Here is a 16,117-nt window from a genome sequence, read left to right as displayed (position 1 = left end):
AAATCTTAAAAAAGAAAATCTCAGAAGTTAAATGGTACCATAATTGTTGATAGAGTGAGAAGTTGTCATTCTTTTCAAGGATTTACTAACCCCTTCATATATGACAGTTACTATGCTTATAACTACTGGTTGCTATCCATATTTCAGCAAGTCTAGGATGCTGTTACTTTATGTAGCCCCCCCCAAAAAAAGAAAAAAGCCAACAATTAAATCCTAAAATATTGTTTACATATCTCTTAGCATTTTTTTAAAAAGATTTATTTATTTATTCATTCAGAGAGAGCGAGAGAGAGGCAGAGACACAGGCAGAGGGAGAAGCAGGCTCCATGCAGGAAGCCCGATGTGGGACTCGATCCTAGGTCTCCAGGATCATACCCTGGGCTGCAGGCGGCGCTAAACCGCTGCGCCACCAGGGCTGCCCTCTCTTAGCATTTTTTATATTTATTTTAAAAGATCCTTGGGTGCCTGAGTGGCTCGTTCACTGGGTGCTCAACTCTTGACTTCGGCTCAGGTCATGATATCGAGGCCTGCATTGGGCTCCATGCTCAGCCCAAAGTCTACTTGGGATGCACTCTCCCTGACCCTCTGCCCCTCCTCCTACTTGCACTCACTCTGTCTCAAAAAAATCCTTTTGACTTAAACAATTTTTTTTATTATAATTCACATAACATAAAATTGACCATTGTAAAGTGTACACTTCAGTCGTGTTTAGTATACTGGTAATGTTGTGCAACCATTGCCACTAATTACAGAACATTGCCATCACCCGGTAAGCCCTGCACCTATTAGTAGTTGGGTCTCAGTGCCTCCCTCCCCCCATCTTTGGACAGCTACTAATCTACTCTCTGTCTCTTTGGATTTGTCTATCCTGCATGTTTCATATAGTACAATCCTACAGTATATAACTATTTTTGTCTAGGTGTTTTGTTTTGTTTTAGTAGGTTCCATACCCAGCATGGAGCCCAATATGGGGCTTGAACTCATGACCCTGAGATCAAGACCTGAGCTAAAATCAAGAGTCAGAAGCTTAACTGAGCCACCCAGGTACCCCTTGTCTAGGTTTGTTGCTTAGCATTGTGTTCTCAGTTTGTCCATGTTGCAGCAAGTACTAGTACTTCATTCCCTTTTATGTACAAATAATATTCCATTATATGGATATACCACAATTTGTTATTCATTCATCATTTGGACATCTGGATAGTTTGCATTTGGGGCTGTTGTGAATAATGCTGCTATCAACACTCATGTACAGATTTTTGTGGGAACATATATTTTTATTCATCTTGGGTATATAATTAGGAATGGAATTGGCTGGAGTATATGTTTAATCATGTGAGGAACTGCCATACTTTTTCAAAATGATTATTCCATTTTGTAATCCCACCAGCAATGAAGGGGGGTTTCATTTGTTCCACACCGTCACCAATATTTATTATTGATGACCTTTTTTTTTTTTTTTTTTTTTTTTTGTGCCAGTACCATACTGTCTTGATGACTACAGCTTTGTAATATAGCTTGAAATCTGGACATGATGCCACCAGCTTTGCTTTGCTTTTCTAGGACTGCTTTGGCGATTCCAGGTCTTCTGTGGTTCTATACAAATTTTTAGGATGGTTTGTTCCAGCTCTGTGAAAAATGCTGGTTGTATTTTGACAGAGGTCGCATGAAATGTGTAGATTTTTTTTTTTTTTAAGATTCTATTTATTAGAGAGAGAGACACACAGGCAGAGGGAGAAGCAGGCTCCGTTTGGGGAACCCGACGTGGGGCTCGATCCCAGGTCTCCAGGATCACGCCCTGGGCTGAAGGCGGCGCTAAACCACTAAGCCACCAGGGCTGCCTTATTGATGACCTTTTTAATTATACCATCCTAAGTGGGTATGATGGAATTTTGTGGTTTGATTTGCATGGCCCTAATGAATAAAATGTTGAACATCTTTTCATGTGCTTATTGGTCATTTGCATATCATTTCAGATAAATGTTCAACTTCTCTGTTTAAAAATTCCATTGCCTTTTTGAGTTGCAGTAGTGTATTCTGGATAATAGAATCTTATCAAGCTGTATGATTTGCAAATATTTTTTTCACTCTGAGGGATGTCTACTTGCTTGCTAGTGTTCTTTGACTCACAAATTTTTAATTTTGATAAAGTCTCATTTAAATCGTTTTCTCCTGGTTGCTTGTGCTTTTGCTGTCACATCTAAGAAACCATTTCCTAATCCAAGGTCATGTAGATTTACTCCTATATTTCTTTTTAAGGGTTTTACATATAAGTTTTAGATTTTCATTGACATATGTTATCTATTTTAAATTTTTGTATGTGGTGTGAGCTAATTGTCCAACTTGATTCTTCTGCAAGTGGATATTCATTTTCCCCTGGACCATTTGTTGAAAAAAACTCTTCTTTCCCCAACTGAATGGTCTTAGAACTCTTGTTGTGAAATGCATTACCCATACATTAATGGGTTTATTCCTGGATTCTTAATTCTGTATTATTGGTCTGTATGCCTGTTCCCGTGCTACATTATCCATATTACAGTATCACACTGTCTTGCTTTATAGTAAGTTTTGAAATCAGGACAACTTAGTTCTTTTTCAAGATTGATTTGGCCATTTGGGCTCCATTGATTTCCATGTGAATTTTAGAATCAATTTGTCATTTCTGAAAAAAAAAGGCAGTTAGAATTTTGATGGGAATTACACTGAATCTGTAGATTAATGAATCTGTAGTTAAGAAATATTGCCATCTTAACTATATCGTCTTCTAAACAGTTTACATGGAGAAGTGAGATGTTTCCCCACTTATTTCAGCTTTGAATTTTTTCAACAATAGTTTATAGTTGTCATGTACAACTCTTGCACTTCTTTATATGAATGTATTCCTAAGCATTTTATCCTTTTAGATTCTATTGTTAATGGAATCATTTTCTTTTATGATCATTCTTTTATTATTAGACTTTAAACATAAGTTTAAAAAGTTAATGTCACTCATCTATAAAAAGGAAAATAAAAGTAAATTCAATTGTAAAAAATTTCTTCATATTCAGAGTCAGTCTCTTCTGAATCATTTAATCAAGAGCCGTTGGCTATGCTTTTGCTTAAAGTATCATTCTGTGTGCCAACATCAAACCATTTCCTAAAACAATCCTCCTTTGATACAGGGGTTTTCTCCCAATTTACCAAGTATTCTACATATTTTTATGTGAGTACTTTCCTATTCACCTAACTTAGAGCTTCGTTTTCTTCCTCAGTTAAACACTTCTGGAAATTAAACAGTTTCTCTTCAAAGGGCACAGGAATTCCATGACAAGTTGAGGTTCAGATCCTAACAGAAATCCGCATGGTACGTCAATCAGTCCCACCAATTACTTGTTGCTCTAAAATTTCTTTTATCTAGTCTGAGGAATGTCTTCTGCCTCCAATTGCACACTTGGCATGCAATAGCAGTCCTTTGGCGTATGTCATCAAGTTTCATCTACTTGCAGGGTTTTTCCTGAGCCCTTTGTGTTGTTTTACAAGGAAGTGTGAATTGCCGTAATTTTTGTAATGAGTATTTGCTTCAGTGAAATTTACATGTTTTCGTGCTTTGCTCTGAACAACTATTAATTTTAAAGGAAAGTAATAATTTTAGGAGCTATTTTAATCAGTATATAAGTAACTCAGCTAAAGAGATATCAGTATGGACATGTGTGACCAAGTTCATACATATACATGCAAAAACAAATATGTCCTAGTAATTCCCTCTTCGCCAGCTACAACTACCACACACATTGGTTTCCAATAGTTTGAAATTTTATTGCACAAAATGAGGCTCACCCCTTTTCTTGAACTTTGATCACAAAAAGGTAACATGTTGCTTACAAAGCAGATTAATATAACATTTTCCCTGTGTTCCTGGGTTTATGCTAATACCTAAGGAATCTCTGTAGTCATTCCTTAAAATTAGGATACAATTTACTGCCTTTTCATTTCCTCATTGACCCCTTCCTCCCCACTCAGACTTTCTTATAGAGTTGGTGATCTCACTTCTACTTACTGTTCTTACTGCACTTTATTAGAATTTTCTGTTTGTGTATGTTTCTACCTTACATTAAGTTCCTTACAGGCAAGAAGTGGTTCTTTTTATTTTTATCACAGTGTCTGGCATTGCGCTAAATGAATGACTTCTAACTTAGTCACATTTGTAGCACTACCATCTGAAGACTTGTAGAGTCTAGACTCTCTCAATACATTTAAAACAGAACGGATCTTTCTTGCTATAAAACAAGAATCTAGTGGTGCCTGGATGGCTTAGTTAAGCACCTGCCTTTGGCTCAGGTCATGATCTTGGGGTCCTGGATGGAGCCCCTGTGTCAGGCTCCCTGCTCAGTGGAGAGTCTATCTCTCCCTGTCCCTCTGCCACTCACCTCACTAGTGCGCTCTCTCAAATAAATATATAAAATCTTAAAAAAAAAAAAAAGGAGGAAATCTATTTGCTGCTTCTTATGACTAATTTGTTTCTGCTAGGGAATTACCACTTTTCCATTCATCTAGGCTAGAAAGTTTTAGTTAACCTTAAAAGAACCTAGTTCTTTCCTCTTGTATCAAAAAGTTGCTTTTAAAATTTCATCAACACAGATTTTAACATACTTATTTTTTAGTCCATTGTGATAATTTTATGTATATGCACATATGTGTGTTAACTGCTGACATCACGATATGCAAGAATATTTTGGAATAATCCCCTATCACTCTCTGCCTTAACAACTATTTCCTTTTGCTTATTTCCTTTTTATATTTTATTTCCTTTTATAGTTGGATGGCTACAATCACAACATAACCACCTTGATTCTTCTGCACATTTTTTCACTTTTATATTTAAATGAAGGCTTACAGTGAAGTCTCTTGGCTTCCTTAAGGGTAACACACTGCCCTGCATGTTCCACAGCATCAGTATTTTCAGAGGCTGGACAGGTGTCTTTGAAGGCTTTTATAAGTAGATTACACTCCCCCTCCCCCCCACACCTCCCTGCCCCATGCTTTCCTGAATATGCCCTAGTCAGCTCTGCTGTATGGTTTGTTTCCTTGGGGCACAACTGAAGACTTCGTGTACCTTTGTCTTCTCCCCCCACTCCAACTTTTTTGGATAATTTCAAACCTACAGAAAAGTTGAAAGAATGAACACCGCTGTATGCTTTACCACTATTCACCTGTTACCATTTTGTCACACTTGGCATTGTCTTGCTTTTGCTCTTGTGGGCACAGACTCCCTCCATTTACTCAGACATCTGCCCTATTATGCTTAACCATTTGAAGTAAACTGCAGGTATCATAAACTTCATCTGTAAATACAACAGCATATATCTCCTAGGGATCAGGATGTCTTCTTACAAAGCCACACCATATGACCCTTAGTTAAGATATTTAACATCAGTATATTACCTGATAATTTGTTAATATACGTATCTCAACTTGTCCAGTAATAAAAGACCTTTACAAGCCTTTATTTGTTCAGGATCCATTCAAGGGTCACATATTACATTTACTTATCAATCTCTCTGGGGTCCTTTCATTGAGTAGAATACTTTCCTTTTTCTCTCATACACATTTACATATTTGAAGAGCCTAAACCAGTTTTGTTAAATGTCCAACAATTTAGATTTGTCTGATGTTATTATCATATTCAGGTTAAACATACAATACAACGTGAATAATGTGTCTTTGTCAGCACATCTCGTCGGGAGGTTACTGTCCTTTTTGAACATTGAGAGACCCTTAAATAGGACTCCTGTGTCCTACCTTCTTTATACTAGGAAATGTTAGAGACCATAATTTGGGCTTATACAGGTTCTTGTTGTTGCTGGAATGGTCATTGTTTCTAGCCTATGGAAGTGTTAGGGATTTATTTTTAAAGAAAAATACACTTTAAATTTATTTTACAATTCTAATTTAAGATTCAGGGTTTCTGTGTACTTGATTTTATGTTTTGGTATCTAATGATGAAAATATTGATTCCTCATTTATATGAATATAATTATTTTTTCATATTATAGAGATTTCAAGATATCGGTTTATTATGAAAATATGGTTATTTAAAATAGTCTAGGATTTCTAGTTATTTTATCTTGAGAATATATGCTAGAGTCAAATTACTGTGCTTAAAGTTCATCTCAGTTCTGTTCACTTCCACTTTCACAGTTAACCAGTTTTATTAGTTTTTGAATTATCCATTTTTAAAATGTCAATTCAAATAATTTATGTCGCCCTTTCTTAGATAAAAGGCAACATGCTATACTCTAATCTGCACTTTGCTTTTTCTACTTGACAGTATGTCCTAGAAATCACTATCTAGCATTACAGAGAGATCCTTCAGATTTTCTTTTACAGTTCTGTAGTACCTCATTGTGTAACTGTGTTAAACATTTAGTCTTTTGCATTACTGTATAATATTTATATTATTCTCTAACTCCCAAAGAATTGAAAACAGGACTCAAACAGATACTTGTGTGCCAGTATTTGTAGCAGCATTGTTTACAGTACTCAAAAGGTAAACATAACCCAAGTGTCAATACAGATGAATGGATAAACAAAAAGTAGTGTATACATACAGCAGGATGCTACTGATCCATAAAAAAGAAATGAAATTTTGATACACACTACAACATGGATGAACCTTAGAAAACATGCTAAGGGAAATAGAGCCAGACACAAAAGGGTAACTATTGTATGATTCCACTTGTAAGAATGATGTATGGTCGACTGATTGATTGATAGAAAGTAGTTTAGAATTTTCAGAGACTGAGGGTAAGGGGACAACGGATAGTTACTGCTTAAATGGGTAGAGAATTTGTTTGGGGTGATGAAAATTTTTGGAAATAGTGGTAATGGTTTCACAGTACCATGGATGTAATTAATGCCACTGAATTCTATACTTAAAGTAGAAATTTAGAAAGACTGTCCAAAGCAGTTGAGTTGAAGGAGCATTTAATAGGAACTCCAGAAAATTGATTCTGGCCCCAAATGGGTCTCTAAACTTAAACATTAAAAGTGCCCTTGAAACATCTAAATCTTTTGATCCCAAAATAACATGATAAACATTCTAAATTTGAATTTGACAATTACTCTTCCATCTCTCCTTCTAACACTGTTGTATTTTCCTCTCTTTTACTTGTTAGCAAAACTGTGAAGTTAACATTGCTTGTCACTTCTAGTATTTTACAAAGGAAAGACTAGGCTCAAAGAAGATGCCTTTCCTAAGGTCATACAGCTCTCTTGGGTCCCAGTACAGTTCTTCCTGAATCATGATTCGTTAATTATGTAATAAGCATCTCCTGTGTGCTAGGCACTGGGAATATAATAATGAACACAACAAATTACATGTCCTTTCTTAGGGTATAGTTTAGAAAAAGAGAGAGCCCTATAATTATCATACAGGATTAACTAGGTGGGACTAGAGTTCAAAGGACAATGGGAACACTTCTGAGGGGCCATTTAAAAGAGCAGCATTCAGAAACACCTGCTGTATGGTCCAGTTTACACTTCCCTGAACAGAACTGAAGCTCTTTATCTGCTTCGGAAACCTAATTTTCAAAGACCTCAGCCTTTCACAGCCTCAAAAAGCCACTTCTTGGTAGTATTTGCAAACTTACTCAACTCTGGAGAGAACTTGTGTTCCCCAGCTGTGAAAACAGAACTGCCCATCTTTCTTCAGGGCCTACTGCAGTCCAGTACATGACAAATTCCTGATGCAAGGTAGATGCTGAATAAATGTTCAATAAGTGAGTTAAGGTTCTCCCAATCCAGCCCTTCTCCTGAACTGAAGTAATGCTTCTGTTGCATTACTTACCTACATAGGGATTTCCTATTTCTGTGGCCTGGGCATTGGTACTGTTATTATCCCTTACTAACTGAACATGAACATATTCTGAAAAAAAAAGGTAGTTTTTATTTTTGTCCTAAAACACAGTATCTCAGACTTCCATATCTAGAACTGTTATGAGGAGCGCATGTAATCCTCTGGTAATGGTTTTTGAAGGGAACACTGAAGCTAGAGAAAAACGTAATTAGGTATGTTTACAGTATTTTGTAAGTTTTTAGTTTTATAGGATCTTTTGGTATTCTTCAAGGGCAATTAAATATTTGTTATTTTATCTTAACTTCCAGGTAAAGAAGATACTCCCTCATTACTCGGTCTCTGTGGGTCTCTAACATCAGTGGCAAGTTACAAATCTCTAACAAGTCTCAAATCTAATGACTACCTTGCAAGTCCCACAACAGAGATGACGAGTCCAGGCCTAACTCCATCCTGAAAAATTTTATGTAAAAGCCAAAAGTTTTTATGTTGCAAATGTTCTATTTACGTAAGTTTGACTGCCGGGAAAAACTTTGGAATTTTATATTGTTCTGGCACATGTCTGGAATTCTATTGCTTCTATTAGAGAATTCAGTCCATTACATGTGCCATTCTGAGTGAAAAAGATCTTGCCATTTTAAGATTCTTATATTTGTCACTGAGGAAGTTTAAAAATGAACAGGCTTTAAAAACTTTCAAATATCCTCTAAATTAATAATCCATTATAAATTGTGATGTATATTTATTATTCAGCTGATTTGCATATATTTAAATGTACCATAATCACCAGAGACTGAGTTCAAGGTTTTATTCTAGAGACATAAGCTAAGTATTTTCTTTTACTATTTTATTCATTGATCACATTTTCTAAAACTGACCATTTTTCATTAATTTCCTCCTAGGTTCTGATGTTTAAATGCCTGGTTTTTAGTATGAGGAAAAGGTTCTCAGCTCATTTCATAGTGGCTTACTTGGTTTTTCTTTAACAGTTATCATTTGGCATCAACATTCCATTAACACTTTATAAATTTTGTAGGAATTATGTCTTAGGCCATTACTAAATTTGTTGGGGTCATAGGGAAAGTATTTCAAACCATTTTGGTAAAATGAATAAATTGTTTCCCCAAGATTTTAAAAGGTTAAAAATATCAAATATTCCTCAATATTTGGAAACATTTAAAAATGTAGAACAGATGTTGGAAAGTTCATTTGAGGATTTGAGAACCTTCAAGTAAGGATCAGTAGAGTATCACCATAGTCAACAGTGTGTCTGACAAACAGTGCTGTTTTGTTCTCCCTCATGTGCAGCAATGAATCATGCCATGTTAATGTTAAAAATTGATACTAATGTAAAAATCCCTGCACTTCTACAAGTAAAAAAAAAAAATCGTTTTGTTTTTTAAAAAGTTAAGTGCTATAAATTTTTTTTTTTTGCAGTTTTTGGAACTATATAGTTCATCCATCAAAATCCCATCATATTAAGACAAAATGTATGAAGTATATTTTCTATAGTAAGTAATATGAGGAAAAACACGATCAGTTGTGCCAAAGAAGTTTTATACATTGTTTACATGAAGAGGACACAATACTTAATGGGGACTTCATATGCTATTTTTGTTTATTAATAAAATACTGCATTCAAACTTAGCTTGGACATATAGAAACAGTGTTTCCCCTACAACAATTTATTTTATTCAGAGGAGGCAAGCTGAACTTGTTACATCATTCTTTGTATTAGAAATGTAGGAGTGTGGTGGTTCTGTGCAATATTTAGAGCTCTAATCTCATAATTTGGAATTTAAGGTAATGATAATAAGGCTAGTCTTATATGAAAGTTCAAATGCTGTCATTTCAGGGACAAAGGAGGCCTGGAAACCGTTAAAGTAAGTTGTCCTAGATGTACCAGAACATATTCAGAGCTTTATTCCTTTAGCTTAAGGCTTTAGCACTTGTAAAAATGCAAATATTCTTGAAAAATGGTTTCTTTAACCATTTAATGGTACGTACTCTTAATTCTGTATACCTTATTATGAGTGGGGTATCCAAAGCAATTTTTAATGGGCACAAAGATGAAAGAAAAATACAAAATAAGGACAGTGGAAACCTAGGGAGGAGGGAATAAGAAATGGCTAAGGAGGGAAACTAGAATATTTTTTAGGCTGGCCTTAAGCACTACTGCTGCTTTCCTAAAAAATGATCAGAATGTTTAAAATGCTTTATCATCCATGATCCACTCTCAACTGATAATTACTATTCCTCAGTAATTAAAAAAAAATCATTGTTAAATTTTGTCCATACATTTTTATAAGGGAAAATCAAGATTCCATAATTGATAACATTTTTCAGATTTGTCTAATGCATACAGTAACTTGTGCATCTTAATGTGCTGCTAAATGCAGATTTAAACATGACATCTGAGGATCATGACTTTTCCTCCTTTCTTGGAGCTCTTGGTATAAAATTCATCTGCTAATGTGAATTCAGGTTTCTATACAGTTCATTTCACACTAGTTAGTTATACATGTAGTTAATGTTTGCATGAGGAAACAATGTATGTCTCAATCTTTAATTTTAGGTGGTAGTGTTTATTGTTTACACACCCTACCCAAAACAGAATGCTGAATTATATGCTAATATTTCCATGTGTATTTTGTTGCCTTGTACTATACTTGTTGCATGTGTATTAAATGTTTTGTACCATGCATTAGTGGTTTTATTTTTTCGTTCAAGACAAGTTACTGGATTCAAGTTGTACACTGACCTTTTTGTTTTAGCAAGTATGGTAAATGTGTATTATTCAACACCTAAAATACTAATAATATGACAAAAGGTTTTGGAGAAATCTTTATTTCAACTGATATTAAATTAAATATCTTTTATTTTAAAAAAGTAACATGACTTGCTTTACAATACACAGTATCTGTCGAAGTGGTACAATACAGCAGTAATTTTGGTAGTTGCTAACCTAGTTATGTAAGAACCATGTTTGATTTCTCACCTATAAAATGGAAACATCACCATCTTCTCAGAACCTATGATGGCATCAAGATGATGTCAGCATTAAATGAAATTATATAAACTTTTTATTTAAGTCCTCTTTATTAGATTTCCACACATGTTTTCAAGTGGTTAAAAGTGGGTCTTAAATTTACAACTTATGGAAATTCTTTGTAAAACTTCCTATCGTTAGGTGAAATCTCCAATTTTGATCAACAGATGAGCTGGATTACCTCTGAAATGTCACACGACTGCTTTGAACATCGGGGCTCTTAAATATTGGTTTCCTTTGTTCTTCTGGAAGCAAAGCAGCTTCTGTTTTTAGCATCAGTTCTTTTTAACTGATAGGAAGAGGGAGATAAAATCACATCATTGTCAATATGGTCCCTTTTCAAAGTCTATTCTGGTCCAAACCAATCAATCCTTACTGTATGTCCTCATTTTCCATACTGGAGATTATTTCTCTAAAACCCAACTAAACCCAAATTCACTACATAAGACTTAGCCTTACTACATGTGACACATTTTGGTGTTTTCTGTGCTGTGCTAAACTGTGCTACCCTATTTTCTTTTCAGTTAAAAAAAAATGCTGGTCTTGGGGAAAAAAAATCATCAGACCCAACTCTATAATTATTAGAGCTGTGGCAAAAATACTTGGTTTCCTGTTGCCTTCCTGTTTTTTTTTCCTCTGGGACTAAATTCCATTGACTGATTGAAACTCCCACCTCCAGGTATGTTTAATTCAATCACCTGTCCTAACCTTAGAAACATTTCCTGACACTCCCTCTCTGCCCCCAACTCTGTGGAGAATTCCTCAGCCTTCCCACTGCTCCCCTTGCAGACCTCAAGTCAATCACAGCTTTGCCATCTCCTTGTAGCCAGTGACAGTATCTGAATGAAGCACTTCTTATCTTTAGTGCTTTTTATACTGCCTACCATATAAAAGATCTGAGTAGATGCTGAATGATTGATAGGTTAAAATTTATTTTAAAAATTCACTTTGGAAAAAAAAGAAAAAGTGACACACTGAACTTTCCCATATCCCTGGAATTCATGTTCTGGAAAGAGGGAGGAATTTAAAAGAGTCATGTGGCTACATAAGCATAGTAAATAGTTTCCTAGAATTAAAAGTAAAATTTATTTTAACTTCCCTATCAACTTTTTCAAAAAAATCAAATGTCTATTATATGGAAGGTGGCAAACATGTAATATTTGATTATCTTTTTAAAAAATGTGCACACACATAAGGAAGTAAATGTATATGTTAGAAAATTTAACACAGATTTAGACTATTTGCTTTCAGAAACACTGAAAACATAATTTCTAGCCAAGTGCTTTTCAGTTGCTACTATATGTTTTGCTTAAATAAAGGATAAATGCTTCTTTACCACTTGAGTATAGAGAAAGTTTCAATTCACCCTTCTTTTCACCCAGATAAATGGCTGTAATATGTAGTAGAAAAACTACTACGGAATTTGGTTTATTATTTTAGGCATAAATGCTAAGAATTTTCCGTAAGTGCAGTCCATTTTTGGGGATGGAAGGGCAGTTGGAATCTCCCTTCTTCTATTTCTATAAAGTTGAAATATGTGACTGCTTCTTAATAATTATAAGTTTAAACGTTTGTCTTTTCTACCAAAGAGAAGCATAACAAAACAAAGGTAAATTTAAATTTAATACTGTTAAACAACAGTGTTCAAGATAAACTTTCTTATATAAAGTATAGCATTAACAATGATTTTATATGAAAATATTAAGCTCGCAGCACAGTGATAATTTTAAGAAAGCATAAAACATTGTAATGAAAATTTAAGTTATAAATATATAGAATTTTATAGATCTGTGTGTTGCCAAACTTAAGGTAAATCAACACAGTATCAAGTAAACACAAAAGATTACATATAAACCCTATATAGCTTATTTCTGATGAAACATATAAATTCTTTTCTACTTTAATACAAAATACATTAATTCCTCTACCAACACCAAAGATCTTTAACTTAACTATATTACCCTATTTTAGGGGGAAAAAATAATTCACATTTTCATAGCATACACACAGACTGCAATAAAGTGCTTTTCTTATAGGATATAGCTCCTGAGGAAATCAGTCAAAACCAAAAAAAGAGAACATTGTTTTTGTCCCACCATCATACCATTGTTTCAGTCCTACAGGTATAAGCTTCAGTGACTAAAAGCTATTTCTTTCAAGGCCACTGCTGCCTCTTTTGTCTCTTGATGTAGCATATTAACATGAAATGTGTAAAATCAAGGAACATTTTGGAAATATTTTGTGGCTTGTGTTAATAATCTCAGTGTTAGGGCAGCCCAGGTGGCCCAGCGGTTTAGCGCTGCCTTCAGCCCAGGGCATGATCCCGGAGACCCGGGATGGAGTCCCGTGTCGGGCTCCCTGCATGGAGCCTGCTTCTTTCTCTGCCTGTGTCTCTGCCTCTCTCTCTCTCTCTGTGTGTCTCATGAATAAATAAAATTTAAAATATAATAATCATCTCCGTGTTAGAAGAAAATACAAGTGATCTCAAGAGCTCCACAAAGTGATACCGAAATCTAAGATGGCTGAAACCAGAGGCCCTTCCTAAACTAACATTATTTTTACTACTCTAAATATAATGTGGTTTTCCATTGCACAACCAAGATTCACTGTGCCAAACATTTAAGATAATTAGTAAAGTCTCCTCTCTTGCGGAAACAGTAGATAAAACAGTCTTTTAGTCACCAAAAATATCTTTGTCACATAAACAGTTATATTCTGGTTCATAAAGATAAAATAGCTGTACCTTTGGGCGAAGAAATCCTAATAATGATGAAGCCTTAAAACAGCAACAGGAGGTAAAAAAACAAAAACAAAACTAATGCCTTTCAATTAAAGTAATAATTTGGTAAATGCAAATGTTTAAAGACTGCCATCTATTTACCTACTTTGTTAGAGTACTCAAAGATCTATGTGCGTGATTTAAGTGTGTATAAAAGACTTGGGCATTTTTTTTCCTAGACTCTACCTCATTAGCATACAATTCAAAATATTCTGATATATCTGACACATTCCCAATGACATTACACCAAAACCTGTAATATCAAACTCTCAGAGACTATCACTTTCAGTGTTAAGGAATAATCTTTCTTTTCTTTACATGAACATTTAATGGTTGTGATTTCTGGAATATCTTTTTCAATATCTCAAAAGTTAACAAAATTTATTTTAAAATTAGGGTTATAATTCATAGGCAAAGCAGAAATTACTGCTCATTTAAATTATAAGGTAAAATATATAAAATCATGTTAAGATAACGGTGAAAGAGTTCTTGCCTAACCTCTCCACCTTATTATTTGGCTTTGGTTGTTATTTCAAGTTGAAATATCATCACTAGTATTGCTGTCTTCGAGCATTTTGAGTCTGGAAAAAAGTCTTCCCAAATTCATAGGTACTGATCATAATGGCACAAGCAGGAGCAATTTTAATTAAACGGGGAATGAGGCCTGAAAAAAGAATAGAAAAAAAAAATCAGGATAAATCTTACCTTATGTTTAAATAATATAATTTTTAAAGTTCATTCTGATAATGATCAGATTAAATGAAGTGATGTATCACATACTGTGCCATAAACTGGTGTCAAAGAACAAGCCAAATTACCTCCAATCCCCTCACTTTAATTCCATGATACTTTTAGAGAAATCTTGTCTTTTTAATAGTAAATCTTTTCCTTACAGAAAAGATGTTTGCTTCAACATCATAAATGTGGTTTGTTTTCATAAATAGGGAATGTTTTCAATAATTTCCTGCTTAAAGTTAATTTAGGAAGATGATAAAGATTTGAGAGTAAAAGTAACCATTTATTTAACAATCTGGTAAAGCAAGTATTTTACCTGTAAATAATCCTGCAAATCCATTCTTAGCAACAATGTTCTTCATGATAGCCCAGGTTGACATATGCAAAGGCATAGAAACTAAATGTTAAACAAATGATACATTATAAATTACCACTTAATAATTTTGAACACAAGTAATACACATAAAAATGTTTACAACCTTTGGGCATGTGTAACTGCATTATAACAGATTTACCTAAAATTTACCCCGTCTTATTTTTAACAGTTGGATTCATTAAAAAGAAAAATTAGAAGAAGGTCATAAATTTAAAGTTAAAGGTGTATAGGACTAGATATAATCAAGGAGGGATATACAGATGGATTCTTCTGAATTTTCTTAAGCTTGGTGGTGGGTGGTATCCTTTATACTTTGTTCCATGCTTTAAAAATCTTTCATAATGAAAAATTTAAAAGATGTGTAGAAATCTTCATGGGGTTCCCAAAGCCAAACAAGCCCTGATAACTATTTTTCATTAAATTTTTATTGCACACATTTTTTAAAAATGCTTTTTTCTAAGAAGAGGTTCTGAAAAAATAGCTCATTCTCTCTAGGGAGGTCTGCCTTTATTAAAACCTTTCTGAATAGGTGTGCCAGTCTTGCTATCAATTATATCAGTCTTGTATCCTCCAGGTTTAGCCTTTTTTTAAAAAATAAAATTCTGCATTTTTATAAAACTTTATAAAAAGTATTTCAAATTGTACAATCACTAGAAGTACACAGTTATAAAAGCACACACTTCACTTGGCATCTCTAGTCTTTAAATAACAGTAATGTCTCATTTGCAACCATTCAAATATCAGACAGTAAAAAAACTATTTATTTTTAAAAAACAACAAAAATATATGTTGCCAAGGTTGAAACATTCAGCTATGAATGAGCAACCCATGCACAAAGTTTACTTACCTTCATTTTACACAATGATTCTAAGCAGCTGGCTTAGCCCACAGATTACTAGATGCAGTAAGTAAAAAAAGAATCTAAGAAGCAAGCATACTACCATGTATGCACTGACATGACGTGCTGAAGTTGTCAAAGTCTTGGTTTGAGATCAGCTGGATGATGGGCAAACTCTGCTATATTATCCTCATTAGCTGCTCAGAGCTGCATTATAAGACTCTAAGATAGTCAGTGTGACCGTGCATAACAACTTGGAGTCATTAAGAAAGATGAAAGTATGTATTACTAAGCATGCCCAGGGAAAAAAGGGAAAAGTTGGGAGAAAGAGAGCTTTCAAAAGTGGCTTTTTAGAATTTTGCCACTTAATGGAATGGGGGGCTCATTATCTCAAATCTCATGTTTATAAATAGCAGTGTCTGAGGATAAGTGAGGCTTTGTGATTTATTCAGGAAGCTATATGATCAATATAAATACTGTAAGTATAAATATAACAACTATAGCAACCCAAC

The 16,117-nt window shown here is 34.3% G+C and overlaps 2 protein-coding genes across 26 annotated transcripts in view; one reads left to right on the top strand and one right to left on the bottom strand.

The window, feature by feature from the left end:
* Positions 1-10,530, top strand: part of RUNDC3B (RUN domain containing 3B) — a 168,091-nt gene extending 157,561 nt beyond the window's left edge. For 10 of the 15 annotated variants that reach the window (XM_072784329.1, XM_072784320.1, XM_072784324.1 and 7 more), the window contains one exon: positions 8,140-10,530. In XM_072784329.1, coding sequence (XP_072640430.1) covers positions 8,140-8,285 — 146 coding nt within the window. In that variant the 3' untranslated portion in view covers positions 8,286-10,530. Of the gene's footprint in view, positions 1-941; positions 1,045-8,139 lie in introns of all 15 variants that reach the window. The other 5 variants (XM_072784327.1, XM_072784321.1, XM_072784330.1 and 2 more) reach the window with 3 other exon arrangements.
* A 129-nt stretch (positions 10,531-10,659) lies between these two features.
* The window catches only part of SLC25A40 (solute carrier family 25 member 40), a 50,811-nt gene continuing 45,353 nt past the window's right edge, over positions 10,660-16,117 (bottom strand). For 4 of the 11 annotated variants that reach the window (XM_072784337.1, XM_072784333.1, XM_072784336.1 and 1 more), the window contains 2 exons: positions 14,708-14,788; positions 10,660-14,320 (listed from right to left, as the gene is read on the bottom strand). In XM_072784337.1, coding sequence (XP_072640438.1) covers positions 14,208-14,320; positions 14,708-14,788 — 194 coding nt within the window. In that variant the 3' untranslated portion in view covers positions 10,660-14,207. The remainder of the gene's footprint in view (positions 14,321-14,707; positions 14,789-16,117) is intronic. The other 7 variants (XR_012011088.1, XR_012011091.1, XR_012011089.1 and 4 more) reach the window with 6 other exon arrangements.

Source organism: Canis lupus, chromosome 18 (genome assembly GCF_048164855.1).
Source record: "Canis lupus baileyi chromosome 18, mCanLup2.hap1, whole genome shotgun sequence".
NCBI lineage: Eukaryota > Metazoa > Chordata > Mammalia > Carnivora > Canidae > Canis > Canis lupus.
This window is presented reverse-complemented; position numbering and strand designations above follow the sequence as displayed.